This window comes from Panthera leo, chromosome B1 (assembly GCF_018350215.1).
Source record: "Panthera leo isolate Ple1 chromosome B1, P.leo_Ple1_pat1.1, whole genome shotgun sequence".
Classification (NCBI taxonomy): Eukaryota; Metazoa; Chordata; class Mammalia; order Carnivora; family Felidae; genus Panthera; species Panthera leo.
In genome coordinates, this window is record NC_056682.1 from 183,969,522 (window position 1) to 183,984,047 (window position 14,526).

A 14,526-nucleotide genomic window follows, 5' to 3' on the forward strand; every position below is an offset into this window, starting at 1 on the left:
CAAAAAATTTTAAGAATTATTAAAGGGTCCTGAAAGATTTCCCCAAAAGGATGTTGTTGGTCACTAGCCCCAGAAGATAATCCATGAAAAATATTTTGTGATCAAATACATTTGGGAAACGGTAAGCCTCTCTTGGAAATCACCAAATTAGAAGCAAATAAGCCTAACTCACTTTAACTCTGTGTTTCCTAATTGTATCTGACCAAGATCCCCACTTCCGAAGGCTTTCCTTACTGTCCCGGAGGCACACGCAGGAACCACGTGGCTGAACCCCAAGGCCCGGAGTCCATCCTCAAGAACAGCCTCTCTTATGACCCGACCCGCCGTTTGCTAAGCGTGGGCAGCAGAGTCTGATGGGACACCTCGGACAACGCGTAGACTGATCCTTTTATAAACATCAAGGCAGCTGAGTGGGACAGAGAGCCCCTTTATCTCTGCGGAGAGGTGTACCCAGGGCAGTGTCAAGGCCAGGACGAAGATCCCACTCAAGAGACAAAACGCAGTCTGTTCCATCTGACAAACAGGCAATCACGGCCCCAGAGTTCGCTACATCTTCCAGAGCACACGGCACACGCACTCGCCTCAGTCATAAAGAAATCTCAATTAAGCACCCACGGAATGCCTGGCTTCAGGTTACACAACTTCCTGCTGCCCCCTCCAAGGGAAACAGTGGCCAAAAGTACCCTGAACGAGTCAACTTCTTTCATTGGGTCATCAACCAGAAGTCAATTAAAGGTTAGGGAATGTCTACCCAAAAAATGATGACTTTGGTTTTGGAACCATCAATCCGATTTCGTTTTGACGATAATTTCCTAACTGCGTCTGCTGTCTGTTATGCAAAACTCCCAGCTCACAGTAATAAAATTACGTCATCAGGCAGCTCGTCCAAGGAGAACCTACGGTAATGTGCAAGGCACTCTGAGAAACCTGAAGGTGAAAAAGAGGTATCTCTTCAAAGGCGTATAATCTAGTAAGGGGCCAGGCCGAGCACCAGAGGGACAAAGGTATACTCACCCTCCCCTCTGCAGCACCCGGTGGGGTCCCTGGTAGGACACCGTGAGCAACAAGTCACCTGTGTCAACAAATGTGCTATTTACCTTGAAAATGTTTACCTGTAGACACAACGACAAATGCCAGGCCGCCGAACATCTAGTCAAACACCGTCCAGCCAAACAGGGCTTCTTAGTGTAACTCACGGAGTTGACAAAGGATTTTCAAAAAAAAAAAAAAACACATAAAACCTACACCATTGTGAATTAAGAATAGATCCATTTTAATACACACATTGTCACTTCTGTTAATTCAACACGGATTTCTACCCCAACACGCGGCAGCCTCCGACAAGACGGTTAAGCTGAACTGGTTATTCTTCAAGAGTACAGTGCACCTTGTCCTCAGAGAGTTTTATCAACTTGCCCATTTTCAAAGAGCCCCATGGGGCTGCTCAGCACGGTGGCGTTCCACTGAAATTTCCTATTTGGGAAATGGCAACACAGACTAGGACCTTCCCGAGTGTACTGGCTGCTTGCATTCACATCACAGCTCGGCTGGGAGAGCAGCAGAGACTGAATAATAAGTAGAACTCCTCCAAACACAGCTGGGTGAGACAGCTTCATTTTTAGAAAGCAAAGCGAGTCATGAAAACCTCCCTAATGGTGTGATTTGCTCCAGGGTTCTTTTGATACCTAAGAAGGGAAATATTAATCCTTGTGCACAGTGCTCTTATTTTCAGCCTTACGGACTTTTCTTCTCCAGCCATCGTTCTGTAGCGAGGCCATTTATTGTGCTGGCTGCAGAATCGAAAGCAAGAAGATGTCTTTCATAATTGAGGTGCTGACAGCCTTCTCATTTCCTGCCAAATGGATCAGACCACACTTTTAACCCTAGAGAAAGAAACATGAATCAAAACAGGATTCGTTTTAAACTTTCTACCACTTCCCTCAACGGCAAACAAGCGAAATGACATCAGAATTGAGTCGTGCAGCTCCCACATAGTTTGAGACAGTGCGGGTAAGCTGCCAGAGTCCTGGAAAGTGACGGCTGGGAGGCCATGGCCGCCATGACAGATTTCAAAATGGCTCAGAAATGGCCACACAACAGGAAGCTACGTATCTGGCCTAGTTAACAAAAACTAAACAAAAAATAAAAAAAAAAGAACGCTGCCACAGATTACAAGAGTTTTAGTTAAGAAACTGGAAACTTCTCATTCTCACTCAGCTTGGATCATCTGAATGTAACTAACTAGTCAGCCACAAAGGGAGCTTTTGAGCCTCTGTATAAAGCAGGATCCTGTATCAATTAAAACAGTTCACAAGCAAACAGCCTTTTCCCGTGAGGCTAGTGTTTAACTAGGTGCTTGGAAATAAGCCTGCAGAACAGCTATTCACACTTGGCATTCAATCGCACACTTGTGAGGTTTTCATGCCTACTTATCAAATGCAAAAGAGGGAACGTGCAAACTCACAAAAAAACATTCTGGGGTGAAATATTAAAATGAAGTCTTGGGGTGCACCCATAGAACAGCCACGGGTGTGCAAGGAACAGCACAATCACCATCTAGCACACACACACACCCCCCCCCCCCACAGCGGTAAAATGAGATTTTGCTTTGATTTTTAAGTTTACCTGGTGGCTGTATATCTTCTTGAACGATACCGGCTCGATTTATGGCTTGCTCTTTCTCTAAAAAACACAGAAGAAAAACTGCTCTTTAGAAAGGCGGGGGGGGGGGGGGGGGGGGGGGATGGTGAGGGGCCCTGGGTGGCTCAGTCAGTTAAGTGTCTGACTCTTGATTTTGACTCAGGCCATGATCTCACACACAGTTCATGAGTTTGAGCCCCGAGTCAGGCTCTGTGCTGACAGGGCGGAGACTGCTAGGGATACTCTGTCTCCCTCTCTCTGCCCCTCCCCTGCTCACATTTGCTCTCTCCCTCTCTCTCAAAAATAAATAGAAAGAAAGAAAGAAAGAAAGAAAGAAAGAAAGAAAGAAAGAAAGAAAGAAAGGGAGGGAGGGAAAGGTAGGTAGGTAGATGTGGGTGGACCATGGTGGTAAAAATCTTTCTATTTATATGGGACAATGACATGCATGGGACAATTCGGGAAACAACATACATGAGTGCTACCAAATTCAGAGACCCCAGAACTCACAGCTTTTACGTGATGGAAGTTCAATCCTATAGAGCAGAAAGACTGGCTATTTTCAATAAAGGAAAAGAGAGCCATACTTCAAAAAAAAAAGCTCCCAACTAACAGCTTTTCTCGGTGATCTCAGCATTTTGGAAAGGCAACAAAACAACAGAAAAAGAACAATTCTGAAAGAGCTAGTGGGTGGGATATTATGAGGGGAAGGCTGCTGAATTGAAGGAACAAGTACAATTAACAAGAAAACGATGTAGTTTCTATGTCTCAAATGCGCTCTGCCGAAGGACTAGACCCAGAGCTAAATATGCTATGTTTTTGATAGGAAATAGAGCAGAAAATTAATCTTTGGGTGGGTGGCTTCGGTTTGGATAATTGAAGCTTCCCTAATTGATTGCAGGTGCTGTGCCAATTAGTAAGCGAGGTTCAGCTCCGGCAGCTTTAGCCCACCTCTTTGGAGATGCCCAACAGGCAAGGGCCAAGAGAAATTGGGCATTTTATGTCTGTGGGCTTCAAGCGCTCTGACACATCTTTCTAAGTGGTTTAGAATAAACCCAAGGTCTGTGAAAACAAAGACTTATTATTTTAAGTATCTTGACAAACAAATGGCGGCTTTTCGGGGGAAAGACTTGTAGCCAAAGGATGTTTACTACTAAATTACAGTAATTAAACGCTGTAATCAGACCTTTGTTTTAATCAGGCTGACAGTGTTTCTTGAAATCCACATTTAGCTCTTATTTAATATTAGGCTGCTTTCTTTATTCTGGCCTCTGGATTCTCATAATGTTACAAGAAGCACGAAGGTACAAGGAACAGGGATTTGCCAAATCGAATATCCATTGAACCTGCTTCTCCAGTGATGTGACAGAAAGTCAATCCTAAGTGACCTACCTGATAGTTTTATCAATGTTAAGTTTTGCTTTGGCAAATAAAATACTGGCCAACAGGGATCATGTGAATCTTGATATCTAATTCTAAGGGAGACGGAGGGAAGACGTAGCATAATGAAGGCCATTACAGACAACGGCCCAATGGTTTCCCCGGGCCTCTCTGAAAAGTCGCAGGTAAGTGGCAACCAAGACCCTCCGGACCAAGATAGGCCAAAGGGCGGACAACGGAGCCTCTCAAGTGTCAGGTTTTCTAAAATAACAACACAAAAGGCGATCTCATTTCCTAAGACATTAAACTCCTGTAGCGTTGAGCCCTACCGTATTGTCAACATGTAAGTTCTCAAAGTGCGGATGTGTCTCAAAGATGCTCTTAGAAAATGCCAACTAGTAAAAGACGACACTGTCATCTGGGCCAGGAACAAAAACAGATACAACTGTCCACACCTAAAAGGTCCATTTGCCAGTATTATGAAAGAGGTGGCTCTTAAAAAAAAAAAAAAAAAAAAAAAAAAAAAAAAAAAAAAAAAAAAAAAAAAAAAAAAAAAAAAAAAAAAAAGATCACCTGCCAGAAAGCTTTCTAGCCATAGATTTAAGAAAATCAGACATCCTAGTATACTGAACACATTCTCCAAGAGGCAGGTACCGCGGAGCCGAAGACACTGGCAGACTGCCAAGCACCAAAGGAAGCTGACTTTTGGTAACAAGGACAGAATGTCTAATTGTGTCCTAATCTCTTACAATGCAATGGAGAACCAAGTGAAGAGAGCGGAACCCCTGTCTTCACACCTTCTTGCTAATTGCTAATGAGGCTGGAGAGAGGCTAAGGATTTATTTAAAATAGACCATAATCTCTTTATAATCCTTGTCCTTATGCAACCACCTCGTTTTTTTTGGCTTGGACAGGCAATTTAAACCGATTTGCTGAACTAGTTCCTACCAAGTGATAACCGGTATTAGCATCCTATCTACATCCCCTGGTTTTCTTTAATCCATTAGTGTTTTATACTCTAAAGCCAAAGCAGTCTTATATAAATTCATGATATGACACAAAGACACTTTAAAATCTGTGAATGCGGAATACGCTAAAAGGAAAACAAACCGGTCCCTCAGGATTTAGAAGTCCACGTTGCTGAAGTTGACGCTAAGTTTCTATTCTGCCACCATTAAGAGAAACGGCAAGGGTCTATGAACCTCAGGAAAAGGGCAATGCAGAAGTCAGGGCTTTAACCATGTGAACAAATCAGGATAAGCTAATTACTGACTTTTCAGTAGAGAGCATGTTTCTATCAGGAGTGAAATGATTAAGACGCAAATATGTAATACTGGGCCTGGAGCTTTGCAATGTCAGTTAGAAAAGTCCTCACTCTAGTGTCTCAGCAAGCCCGACTCTGCCCCCTGGTGCTAAGGCAGTGGTTTGATTTGTAGTTTTAATTGAGGATCATTATCTCCAGTCAAAGGGCCAAGCATTATTATGAAAACTGGTAATGCATGTGGACAGGCTGATTATCGTATTGTAGTGACAGAATCCACCTAATGATTTTTAAGTCTTTGAAAGTGAAACATGTATCTTTCTATTGAATGGCCACACTGTGAAACAGCTCCACTCTGTGACTTGTTACTTTAACATTCACAAGGAAGCAACAAAGAGGAGTGTTCCCAAGCACCCCCTGATAAGGGTCAGGGGTGCCCGAGGGATGGGCCAGCAGCTAGAAGCTGAAAAGCAGGTGCAGAAGAGGACCTGGGAGCCGTGCCCAGTGAGAAAACAGACTCAGGACGCCGCCTCCCTGTCTCCCCTTGGCAACAGACGGTTAAAACTAAACGCAACTCGAAACCTGAAGTAATCGAAAAATGGCAACATTTGAATATGGACCGTATATGAGATAGTAGCATTGTGTCAATATTAAATTTCCTGGCCTGGATAACTGCATTGTGGTTATGTAAGAGAATTGCCCTTGTTCTTAGGAAATACATGCGGAAGTGTTGGGGGATGAAAACTCACAATGTCCTGAAACTTACTCTCAAAGGGTTCAGCAAAACAATACTAATAATTATATGTAGATGTAATTATGTGCGTGTATGTATGTATGCATGAATGTATAGATCTGTGATATAATATATGGGGCGGGGGTGGGGGGGTGGGGAGCAAATGCGGCCAAATGTTAACTGGCAAATCTAGGTGATGAAGATACAGGGATTTATCATACTATTCTTAGGTCTTTGCTGTTGGTTGGAATTTTTTTTTTTAATAACTAAAATATTCAACTGCAAAACAAGTTTTTAGGAAGTCCTTACACTTCCTTATGACTGGGCCATTACGATTACTTCAAAGTATCTTTTTTTTTAAAATAGCAAATAAAAAATTTAAAAATTACGTTTTCAGTGTTTGCATTCTGCACTCCAGCTGCCTGTGGGGTAGTCCGGGCCTGGATGTGCTCTGGTGCCCCACTGAACTAGTGGCAGAGGGGACCAAATGGTCATGATCTCACGGCTTGTAGTTTGAGCCCCACGTCGGGCTCTCCACTGTCAGTGCAGAACCTGCTTTGGATCCTCCGTCCCCTCTCTCTGTCCTTGCCCGACTCATGCACGCTCTCTCTCTCTTACTCTCTCACTCAAAAACTAGATAAACTTAAAAAAAAAAAAAAAAAAAAAAAAAAATTGGCCATGGTGGCAAGTGTGAACCAGAGGCTGAGGGGGACTAAATGGCCGCTGGAAGGACTGACTCCTCCCAACACTATAAACACTTTTATTTCCTCACCAGACAGTCTGCTTGAACCCAGGGAGCTTTGTAATGCCGGTTGGAAAATAAGACCTTAGTCTGTCTGCACTGCATTTGACTCTATGGTGAGAGAAATAAAAAGCGTATTCCAGGGGCGCCTGGGTGGCTCAGTTGGTTAAGCGTCCGACTTTGCTCAGGTCACGATCTCACAGTTCATGAGTTCGAGCCCCACGTCGGGCTCTGTGCTGACAGCTCGGAGCCTGGACGCTGCTTTGGATTCTGTGTCTCCCTCTCTCTCTCTGACCCTTCCCCACTTGCACTCTGTCTCTCTCTCTCTCTCTCTCAAAAATAAATAAACGTAAAAAAAAAATAAAAAAGTGTATTCTAGTACCTGGCATATCATGGGGAAAATGCCCTTCCGAAGTAAGAATTATTTCTGGAACAAGTGATTACTTACAACCCTGTTCCGACTCTACACAACATACTTCAGTTGGGGCAGAAGGTACAGCAATACAAGAACCGGCCAGGTGGTAGGGAAGTGAGGTCTCACAGCAATTCTGTAACCTTTCCCTCTGCTAGGAAGCACTCTTTTCTGTCTTAAAGGCACGTGAAACAGGCATCGTTAAGCGGCAGCCACGGTCAGAGAGTCAGAGTCTAGAGTCCACCCAGCAATCAATGTGCCAAGTGACCTTGGACAAGTCACCTAAACGAGGAGACTGAGCACAGGGTTTCTGGCAGAACTCTACGATTTTATGCTTCTGCACATCTAAGTAAAGTTAAAAACGAACAGGATCACAGAAAATGATCCTATTCTGTCTCATTTCACAGGCGAGTATAAAGTGCATGTTACTTTAAAAGGCCACGTTCAGGATCACGGTCTAGCTCTAGGACGCAAAGCCAGATGAGGCCCTAGCTATAGCAGCTGTACTCTCCCCGAAACGTGGGCTCCTCGAATAAACCACGCCGCGCCAGCAGGCTGAGAGCTAAAAAGCATCATCTGGGACTCCCTCCGGAAGTACAACAGAACCGGCCCCATACTTCTGCTTTGAGATCGCTGACTGCCAACGCCAATGCCGACTCCCCAGTGCTCATTTCGTACTGAAGTGTCACGTGTAGCACTGACCTTGTAATCTGTGTGACACTCAGCAAAGTCCGGCTGAGTCAGTAAAGAGCTGCAGACCATGCTGAATGTCAACATGAAACCCAACAAGGCGGTCTTGTGAGAGTGGGTTGCTGGCTTTGAAAGCCTGGGCGATCGCCTTGACTTTATTTTATCTAAGCAGCCTTCCTCTTCTTTTCTGCTGCCTCGAGGCTCATTCCAGTAGCTTATGGGGTGGGGTCTCTGCCCACCCAGGCTGGCCACCACTGGTCAGGCTGGCCCAGCTGAAGGGCCGGCACTGACTCGATACTCGGGCCCTCCGTGGTGTGGGCTCTTCCCTTGCCAGCCACTGGCCCCGCTTTTCAAGGACTGGATGTGTGGCCTACCTTGCCCTGACCTTCCAAGAACTGTGCTGCCCTTCCCCCCCCCCCCCCCCCCGTCTGCCCAGAGTCCTGGGGAATATAAATGGAGGAAAGGTGGTCAGAAGAGGAAGACGCACCAAGAGAGGCTAAGAAGGAGTGGCTGAAAGGCAGGAGCGAAAGAGCAAAGGCAAGACGACTGGCAGAGGGGGTGGTCACAGAAGCTCAGGAAAGGCAGTGTTTGAAGAGCGAGCGAGTCTGGCTGCGGGTGGTGCCTCTCCCTCACCGATAACCGGACTTGCCGCGTTACAAAGAGGACAGAAGTCATCACCCAGAAGTGCCCACAACTTCCCAACAACAAACCTATATTTCGCTGCATCCATACCTGCCCTCCCTCCTGAGCCGGTGCAAGGGGTGTCCTGCCTTCAGTCCAAGGCTCTCTCCTCCATCTGATCTCAAGACCCCCTACCACCTGTCACTCTACGGATTATCTTCCTCTTTCTTTGATCAGAGACCTCACCTCTTGGCTGTCCCATCTCTCCCTGAAACAAAACTCTCCCTAGACCCCCTGACCTGCTGCAAATATAGCATTCTCCTCGCTGTGCGAACATCTTTAGTCAATTTAACACACTATTCGCTCTTCCGTCCGCTGCAGCCTGCTCTCTGACGACTACCAAACCACTGAGAGCATCCTCAACAAGAAAACCTACGGTCTTCACCTTCTTTTTCAGAAATCTAATGAGGATTTTCACTTCTTCTCTTTCTGCCTCCGGGAAGCCTGACCCTGCTGACCATCCCCCTTCTCATGAAGAGTTAGTTGTCTTCTCGGGACTTGTGACCCCACAGCCTCTGCTGGTTTCAATCCTCTTGCTCTGACTGTTCCTTCTCAGTCTCCTTTGAAGGCTCTCTTTCTTCTGACCACTTGCTCTGCAAATACTGTGTTCACCACGCCGGATGTCAACCGTGTTCACGCAATGCTGTGTGCTGTCCTAGGCCAGCTCATCTCTTTCAGTCCCTCAGTGCCGCCTGGAAGCCCTTACCTGCAATGACTCTGACTCCCAGCCGGTGCTGATCCACTGCCCCATCCAGCTCCGACCCAGGGCCAGTGCCTCAGTTCAGACTAGCACACCCCGCTACCTGCGGGGAATCTCCAAGAGCACATCCACACCCCCAAAACTCAATACGTCCAAAATTGAGCTCACTCATCCTCTCCCCAAACCAATTCCTTCTCATGTTTCTTAGTTAACGACCCACCATCTCCTCGGCTGTCGGAGCCTGGAAATTAAGTGTCATTCTCCTTCGTCTCCTCCCTCACCCTGGAGGGTTTACTTCTTAGGCACAGCCCCCAAACCCAGTACTTGTCTCCGGTCCCACACCACTCCTCTGATTCAGGCTACAGTCACCTCCCCCTACTCTCAGAACAGCTTTCCTGTAAAAGGCCTTCTTGTTTCCAGCCTTGACCCGGAGTGACAGTGAAATCTGATCACCTCACCCTCCTGATTAAAATACTTCCATGAGCTTCGCTGGCTAGACGCTGGGGACAGCAGAGGGCTGTGGAACTATTTTAATCCAGCAAGCAAGATGATCAAATTCAAGGAACAAATGGCATGGAGACAGGCTTTCCAACAGCCACAGGGAAAACCGGAGTTCAGACATGTTCTGACAAACAGAATGAATCTTCCCTTCCCGGTTGCAAATGCTCATGAAAGAAATATCATCAGGTGTACCTCAGGATGAAGAAAACTGACACTAGAAAAGAGTGAGATGTAGGGCTCGGTGAGTGAAGCATGTGGGCAAGGAGAAACAATCCGTGACTGTACAAAACTCTGAAAGTCCTAAGTGCCTGGGGAGTAGTAATAACACATGGCAGGCCGGGCATGTGGGGCAGGGAGAGGCGTTCTAAGGTCTTTGTATATTTCATAGGAGGATAAAGATATTGACTAACTTTAAAGTTTAATCACAAAAGAATGTAAAACTTTCAAAAGAATAGAAGAGGAGAAAATGAAAACTCAAAGGCAGAAAAGGAGAAAATAAAGCAGTTACAGAAAAAGAAGAATAAATAGAAAACACAACATAAAGAAGGCAAACAAATATAAATACATCAGTAAACATAAATGAAGATGAGCTCAGTCTAACAGTTAAAAGGGATTATCAGACTGAATTTAAAATTCCAGTTTAGGCTGGTTATGAGATTTAAAGACAAACAGAGGCTGAAGATAACAGGATATATATACCAGGAAAACACTAACCAAAACAATGCTGGTAACTATAATATTGGCCAAATACAGCTGGTGAGGAATAGCAGGGATAAAGAGGTCCCTTTATGTAATGATACTTGGAAAAAAAGTCTCCAGAGTATTCTATATTGTGTGCACCTAATAAAATGGCCTCAAGATACCTAAGTCACAGAATTAAAAAGCTTGATCTGTAATCGACACACACAGAACTCCATAAACAACGAGATGACATCCTCACTTAAAGCACACAGGGAACATTGGCAAAAATTGACCTGTATTAAGCCACAAAGCAAATCGTGACTAATATGAAAGAATCAAAATCATACAGTCCTTGTTCTTTAACCACAAATGCAAATCAAATAGAAATCAGCCACAAAAGAGCAACCAGAAAGACTACTGGGGCTGCTGGGTACAGAAGGAGTAGTAGTTGGGGCCCCGAGGAGGCAGGGAGACCAGCTCAAAGTCCAAGGAGAGGGCGAGGGAAGTGGGTTGGATGAGGGTGGGAACACGGAGGTGGAGAGAAGTCTCTGCCCGTCTTGTGCAGTCATGTACACCCGGCACCTGACACAGTACCCAGTACACGGTAAGTGCTAAAAGCCATGTTATAAAAAATGCAAAAGGAGCTAACTGAATGCGCGTTCAAGGTGCTGAAATGAGTGGCAGATGCGCCAGGTTCCCACGGCCCGGTCACCGACACCTCACCTTCCTGGGCCCCAGTTTACTGCCTGGTCAGCCAGCAGTCTCTCCTTGTCTCATATCCCTGCCCTGTGGCTCCTTATTTTTTCAACATTTTTATGGGATACCTACTATAATACTATACTAGGTGTTTCCACACCTGTTATCTCATCTAATACATCCCCAAACCTGTAAACTCAGTCCTGTTAACTCCAGTGCTCCAGAGGAAGACACGGGCTGGGCTCTGGGAGGTTAAGTAACTTACCTTAAGATTCTCATCTAGTAAGGGATTTAGACCCTCACCTGCCTTCCTCCCCGGACAAACCCCCCGCCCCCCCCTCCCCCCAGAGACAGTAAGGTGGTGGGTCGACTAAGTGCGCTGGTTCCAACCCCAGTTCTGACTCATCCACTCTGGGTCCTTGCACAAGTCACTTAACTGTCCCATACCGCACACTGTCCACATACAAAATGAGAGTGATGATCACACAGCAGCTGCAACAAATGGAAACTAGATGGGTTAATATGTATGAAGTGCCTGGAAGAGAGGCGGACAGATACTAAATTTTCAATAAATACTAGCTGTCTCGTATTATTTACTTGTTTAAAGAATCAACTAGGACTCTTAGAGAAGAGTTGGCCACATTAATTAAAATTGAACCAGAAAAGTGGGCAGGCGTAGACTGCTTTCCAGTTAAAATGCAGATATTGTAGCCACGCTCTCTCAACGTTCGCCTACAAGGCCTGATTTTCTGTCTCAAGCACCTCAGACAAACATAGATTCTAGGGTATCCCTATGAGGCGGTGTTGGGTTACACGGCACAAACTCACACCTTTTGAATCTGATCTAGATGAGCATTTCTCAACCTCTGCTCCATGCACATTTGGGGCGGGGCAATTCTCTGTCACGGGGCCCTGTCCTGTGCACTGCAGAAAGTTTAGCAGCATCGCTGGCCTCTATCCACTAGATGCCAGTAGCTCCCTCACACCACCCCACTCCACCCCCAGTTGTGACAAGCACAAATGTCTCCAGAAAGAACCAAATGTCCCCTGGGGGACAAAACCATCCCCAGCTGAGAGCCACTGCTTTAGTCTTCCTAACTGAAACTTTTCTAGTGGGCTCCATCGCAGGACCCCTTGTCCCACGCTCGATGCCCTAATAAAACAGCCCGGGGCAGACATCCAGGCAGGAAGGATGATGGAACGAGATTATGCAGGGCTTCACACAGCCCTGTGTTTACCCCGATGCAGGGTGCCCGGACACAGGCTGGAAGGCAGAATGCACAGAGGCCATTTCAATCCTGCCTGATGAAAAGAAGCTACAAGGAAATGTGAGTGCGCACTTAAAAACGCTCTGCCTCCAGAAACCAAATGTTGTAGCATTTGTAATGGACAGAGCATTTACACGGAGCTTTTGCCTTCAAATCGCCAAGCTTTCAGCCTCCGCTAATATTCTCCAGGGGCAGGGTTGGCCTTCTTCCATCTTCAAGATGATTCAGGTTTCCTGGAGAACAAAATGAGCCTCTAATGCCTAATATTTTCTCTCTGACAGATGGTTTCAGATGTATCAAAGTGCTAATCCTTGCTGAGGTATAGGTCTCAAGGAAGGAGAGTTTGGCTTTTAGAATGATAGAACTTGAATGATTAAGGAGGAAAATTACTCCCAGGATATTCACCATTGTCATGTGAGCAACCCGCTTAAAATGAAGGAAGACAGCAGAATCTGAAAAAAGAGTTGAGGGAAAAAAAGAGAGGAAAAATTCAAAAACCCAGGTTAAGGGTTTAGGTTCGAAACATTTCCGTTCAAAGGCATCTCTGGGAATGGAAATGAAGTGCAATAAAAACACCTTCAAGCTCACGATGATTAGGGTTCCATCTGCCTCCCTCCAATATCACCATTCCCAGTCTCGGCTTGCGGGAGAAGCCCTGGAGACACAGGCCAGGATTGGAATATCTGCCTTGCAACATATTAGCTATGTGACCTTGGGCCTGTTATACAACCTCTCGGAGCCTCAGTTTTCCCACCTGTAAAACGGGCTTTAATACCTACCTCAAAGTGAGGCTGTGGACATTAAAAGATCCAATGTGTGCCTAATGTGACACACAGTAAGCGTTCAGCGAACGTCACCTGTGCGCGTGAACTAGTATTTGGTGTCAACCTACTATGTGCAGACTGCTTTCATTACCACTTTGGAGTCTCAGTGGAGGCTAAACGGTTTTGTTTTAGCTATTACAAACAGCCATTTATAGAGGAGGATGCTGAGAGTATGAGATATTAGGTCACTTGTCCACGGTCACAGAGCCGCACACGGCAGGATTCGAACCCGGGCCTGCCTCACTCCCGAGCCAAGCTCTCTCCACCGCCCCAGGTACAGGTGCGGGCTGGGGGGGTCGGGGGGGTGGGGAGCGGAGGGGGGTTGTTACTGAGACCAGGCCGCCGCGCGGGGTCACGGGTCACTCACGGTACTCCTCCAGCCGCATTAGGGGCCGGAAGTAGATAGGGTAGAAGGCGGCGCCGATCAGGGAGATGAAGCCGCCGAAGATGAGCGCGGTGCGCAGGTTCCGGGACATGGCGCCGACCGGGGGACCACCCCGACCCGCTGAGAGCCCCGCACGCAGGCTGTCCGCGCTCGCGGCGCCCTGGCCGTGACCCCGCTCGGAAGAGGCGGAACGATTTTCGCTTCCGGGCCTTGGAGGCGGGGCTAGGGTGAGGGGCGGGGTGCAGTAGGACAGAGGTGGGGCTAGGGGGCGGGACCCCAGTGCCTGGGTGGGGCCAGCCCGGGGCGGGGCCTCGGAGTCGCGCAACCAGTCAGGGGCGCTCCCTCCAAGGGGTGAGCGGACTTTTTGCATGGCTGAGTCCTGTGGGCCCTGTTCTGGCCGCCCCAGCCCCTCAGCCGCTCTACCCACCATTCTCCTGACCTCCTTTATCACCCCCTCCTTTACCAGTCACGCTTTCTCATTGTCCCCACCCCTTAGTTTGATTTTAGTGACTTTCTGTGTCGAGCTGCGTGCTCTCTGTGGCTCCCTCATTTAATCCTCATTATCAGGATTATCAGGATACCTGCTTGAGGGCGGTTTGAAGGATTCAGACACAAAGGGGCAATTCACCTGCCCCAGGACGGCCTGCAGGGGGCTTCTAAACCGGACCCACAGGGGCTTCTGGACCAAGACTCGTGGGGGAGGAGTGTTGTTTCAATGACCAAGCTACAAGTAGATGTTTTCTGACCCCGTTTTTCCATCCCCCTTCTCTCTCTCTGTTCCCCTGGCTGCATGTCAGGGTTATGAATGAGGATGGGGAGCAAATAGGATCAGTGCAAGGCAGAGAGTCAGCGGCCAGTCCCACTGATGGGACCTTGGGGCTCTGTCTTGCGGCTTGCGGTGGGAGGCCACTAAGGATAGACATTGTCCTCCCCTT

General features: G+C 47.0%; 1 protein-coding gene across 1 annotated transcript; it reads right to left on the reverse strand.

Annotated features, from left to right (window-relative positions):
* Positions 1 to 1,249: 1,249 nt before the first annotated feature.
* Positions 1,250 to 13,771, reverse strand: SMIM20 (small integral membrane protein 20). Its single transcript, XM_042936757.1, has 3 exons — positions 13,574 to 13,771; positions 2,626 to 2,682; positions 1,250 to 1,883 (listed from the first exon to the last, which is right to left on the reverse strand). Exons 1-3 carry the CDS (start codon positions 13,680 to 13,682, stop codon positions 1,846 to 1,848), a joined length of 204 nt encoding a protein of 67 aa, XP_042792691.1. The 5' UTR covers positions 13,683 to 13,771; the 3' UTR covers positions 1,250 to 1,845.
* Positions 13,772 to 14,526: the final 755 nt, after the last annotated feature.